Source organism: Salvia splendens, chromosome 20 (assembly GCF_004379255.2).
Source record: "Salvia splendens isolate huo1 chromosome 20, SspV2, whole genome shotgun sequence".
NCBI classification, from domain to species: domain Eukaryota; kingdom Viridiplantae; phylum Streptophyta; class Magnoliopsida; order Lamiales; family Lamiaceae; genus Salvia; species Salvia splendens.
This window is the reverse complement of record NC_056051.1, coordinates 4148725-4153006: the sequence shown is the minus strand read 5'-3', so window position 1 is coordinate 4153006 and position 4282 is coordinate 4148725. Positions and strand designations below refer to the sequence as shown.

Sequence of the window (4282 nt, the reverse complement as noted above, 5' to 3'; positions counted from 1 at the left end):
TTAAACTTTTTCTACCGAATAGGAAAAATTGTATCAATAGCCATGTTTTTGCACATCGAATTTGATATAGACGACATCTACTATAAGTTATACCAAAATACTAAATCTTTTCTCTTGAAATGAGAAGTTGTAGCCTAAAAAGTTACTATTTATTTTTGAGTCGGAGTGTCATATATCGATACCCGCGAATTTAGTGTAACCAAAAAAGTAAGTGACATAAATTTTTTTGTTGAAAAAATTTAAGTGACAGAAATATTTCAATATCGAAAGTAATAGATACCCGCCGAATTTAGCTACAACGAAGAAAAAAAACAGGTAATTGACAAACAAATACTAGTATTTCTTCTATTATGTTAACTAAGTACTAATACTGCTATACATGCAATTAAGAATAATAATACATTTATATTTTTTTTTCTTTAATTGAATTTCTTAGATTAAATTTAAGAGTCGTTTCATAGCTTCCCAAATTGGATTAACAAAAAATTCAATTCCTTCTGTAATTTACACTTCTCACTTCCATTTCCATAATAATGCTTTCCATCATTTTATACCAACCCAAATTACACTGTAAATAAAATTTAATTACCCACTAATCACTATTACATGACTGTCCGACTTAATTAAACCCTTTCACGGCTCACACGTGCACACTCATAGACCCAAGTCTCCTGTGCCACGTGCGACCCAAACCCTCTCCACGCCGGCTCAAAACGGCTTGCTCATGTACGGCGCGAACACCTCCTGCATCGTCTCCATCTGATAATTCCCCTCCTGAAACGCCGACCCGATCAGCCCGCCGCCGCCGCTCATGAACCCGAACGGGAACTCCCTCTCCCACTCTGCCAGCTTCGGCGCGCTCTCCACCTCCGGCGACAGCACGTGCTCTGAGCCGCTCGAGTCCGTGTGCAGCCGCGGCATCGAGTCGGAAGCGTCGAGATACATGAAGTCGTCGTACACCACCGGCGCCGCCTCCAGAATCGCCGGCTTCCTGTCGTCGTCCTCCTCCGGCTCCGCCGTATTCCGGCTTATTACGCTCCCCTGCTGCTGCTGCCGTCGCTCGATCGCCCCCTTTTTGTTGTAGATTCGGCACAGCACCCAATCATCCAGCTGTAGATCACAAAATTAGCTTAAATTTCAATCGAATTCTAGCTAATTCGGAGCTACAAATGCTTAATTAGTTTCAACTTCAATCTAATTGAGCGACAATTTAGTCAATTGAGAGCTACGAACCCTGAGGCTATTGTTCTTCTTCCGAGCGGAGCGGTCGACGTCGGCGAGGCGATACTCGTGCATAATCCAATTGGTCTTCTCGCCTCTCGGCGCCTTGCCGCAGTAGAACACCAGCGCCTTCTTAATTCCGACGGATTTCGGGTGACCGATCGGCTTGTCAGCGCCGGTGGCCTTCCAGTAACCGCTTCCGGCGGCGCGATTCGGGCGGGAGCCGTTGGGGTACTTCCGGTCCCGCGGCGAGAAGAAATACCACTCCTTCTCGCCGTACAGAGCCAAACCTGAATCAATCAACATTGCAGCGGCGAATTAGGTAAACGAATTGACAAAATCGGAGGGAATTAGATGAAAATTCGCAGCTCAATACCTGGTAATTCCCATGGATCGTGCTTGTAGAGGTCGATTTCGGCGACGATTGGGACGGAGATCGGCTGAGAAGCGCATCTCCGGATCAGGTAGTGCATCACGAGCTCTTCGTCGGTAGGGTGGAACCGGAATCCCGGAGGTAATTGCAAATCGGCGGCGGCCATTTTTTCCAGAAAAAATATCTCTTTCTCGAAAATTGGGGGAAATGAATTGTGGAGAGGAAAGGGGGATTGAGAGAGGAGGGGTTTTGTGAAACTTAAAACGCAAGAGGGGGAGGGGTATATATAGAGGGGGAGGAGGGGGCACGTGGCGGGGAGGGGCAACGGTTTCTAGAACACACGTGGGTGATAAGGTAGCGGAGGGACACGTGGCGAGTGGACAAGTTGTGGGTATGAGTATAGTGTGATTCTGTCATGGCTTACGCAATAAATTTTGGACGGATTTGGGCAGTGAGGAATGGGTTGGGTGACACGTTGGAGGGTCATGCAATCGCTGGCATTTGGACCCTTCTTTTAACCCCTTTTTTTGGTATAATTGCTCCATCGGTCCCCATTAATTAACTTCAATTTTTTAAAATGTTATGAAAATTAGAATGTGAGATTTATTACTAAAAGATAGTAAAAAGGAAGAGTGTTAATTAATTAGGGATAAACGGAAAAAGAAATTGATGCCAATAATAGAGGGCGGAGAGATTATAAGATACTCCCTCCAATGGTTTAAAGTGTTATTTTAATTTGACATGAGTTTTAAAATATTATTTAGCTTTATAAAAAAAAATGAATGAAATAAATTAGTGATATATATATATATATATATATATATATATATATATATATATATATATATATATTTAACTTTTAGTATTACTTTTTATAATGATGAATGGAAAAAATAATAAAATATAGAATCTACAAAAAGAAAGATATTGAAATCATGCACATAGTAAAATGGCAAATGGATCTTTAAATTATGGATGTGGGCAGTAAAATTAAGGTCATTCTCATGCATCTAGATTAGAGGAACGATATGCTAATAAAAGAGTTTTACTACTTTGCTTGTTATAGAGTATCAGTAAAACTTGTCAATTTTCACCATAGGAAAAGTTTCACATTTTTTACTAATAAAATTATAGAACCCGCATAAAACTTAGAGAAGATAAAAACAAAAATCGCAAACACGACTCTTATATTCCCTCCGTCCGTGAAAAATTTATCACTTATTTCCTTTTTTTAATTTTAGAAACTCATTTCTCTTTAATAATGTGAAATACATTTTCCACTAACAATTTTTTTTTCTTTCTATTTTCCTCTTATTAACCAATTATGCATTATAAGCCAGACCAAGCTAAATGTTTATACTCTCCAGTTTTCATGACGGAGAGAGTATCTATGATATGCAATAAGAACATACTCCCTCTTTCCATGAAAATTTATCACTTATTTCATTTTTCGTCCGTCCTTAAAATTTTTTATAGTTGACCCTACATGCCACTAACTCATTCACACTCACAATTTATTATAAAATTAATATATAAAAATAGTACTCAAATACCACCAACTTTTTATTACATTTCTTAAAACTTGTGCCGGGTTAAATAGTGACAAATTATTAGGGACGGAGAGAGTATTAGTACCTATTTAAAATTATTAGGGAGGGAGGGAGTATTAGTACCCATTTTAAATTAAATACATTATAAATTGAGGTATTGAAGTCAAAACGATTGTGGAGGATGGGCATAGCTATAACTATCATTATTTAATAAGAAAATGGGGTTCCAAGCGGTGGTGGCAATGATTAAAGGCCAACTATGTGTCGATCTTTGATTGTAGACCTCTTCTTTGACTGACAAGTATACTTTCTATTTCATATCATTAATTTTTATCCATTGTCGTATTTTGGATTATTAGATGTATGAGGTTGTACTTTGTAGTAACTTATTAATATGGTATATTTATATTGTAGCTAATCAAATAGTACCTCACGCCATCGGTCATTAATGAAGAAGTTGACTATTCAAATTCCAAGAACCATGAAATCATATGATCACATGTAGTATTATTTCCAGTCTAAAATAGCGGGAATAGTTTTTTTTTTCTAATATAACGATAAATAAGACAAGTGAATTGTTAATTAATGCTACATTTAATGATTTAATGAAATATATGTAATTTTTTAGTCGCATATTAATTTAATTAGAATTTAAGCTTATAAATTATATTACTCCCTCCGTCCCGAGCTATTCGCTCATTTCCTTTTCGGCACGGAGATTAAGGAATGAATGTATAGGAAAGTAAAAAATGACGGCTGTAGGTGAAAATTTTTACTAAAAATGGAAAGAGTGCAAGTAACTTGGGACGCCCAAAAAGGAAATACGTGCGAGTAGTGCGGGACAGAGGGAGTATAAAATAAAAATAATTAAACAAAAAAAATGTGATTTATAAATAATGAAACATGTGACACGAATAAGAGATAAGATTGCTTATTATGGATGACTAATGAGTAATAGCTGACTGACTTAGTTAATGATTAAGAGATGACTGATGAGTAATAGATGACTGACTCAATTATGATTATGTGATACTCAAAATCAATTAATATAAGCTAATAAAAGATAACATGGTTTCTAATGTTGATACAAGATTTTAAATTCTAACCACACATGACATTTGGGATGAATTACTGGCTG

General features: G+C 37.3%; 1 protein-coding gene across 1 annotated transcript; it reads right to left on the bottom strand.

Moving 5' to 3' along the window:
- Positions 1–470: 470 nt before the first annotated feature.
- LOC121782871 (NAC domain-containing protein 2-like) lies at positions 471–1833 on the bottom strand. The gene is made up of 3 exons (XM_042180851.1): positions 1598–1833; positions 1234–1511; positions 471–1110 (listed from the first exon to the last, which is right to left on the bottom strand). The coding sequence occupies exons 1-3, from the start codon at positions 1758–1760 to the stop codon at positions 709–711; spliced, it is 843 nt and encodes a 280-aa protein (XP_042036785.1). The 5' UTR covers positions 1761–1833; the 3' UTR covers positions 471–708.
- Positions 1834–4282: the final 2449 nt, after the last annotated feature.

Coding starts and splice junctions, on each gene's coding strand:
- LOC121782871 (XM_042180851.1), bottom strand. CDS start 1,760: ATGGCCGCCGCCGATTTGCAATTACCTCCGGGATTCCGGTTCCACCCT. Junction 1,512..1,597: donor CGATCCATGGGAATTACCAG/GTATTGAGCTGC, acceptor TGATTGATTCAG/GTTTGGCTCTGTACGGCGAG. Junction 1,111..1,233: donor AGAAGAACAATAGCCTCAGG/GTTCGTAGCTCT, acceptor TGTGATCTACAG/CTGGATGATTGGGTGCTGTG.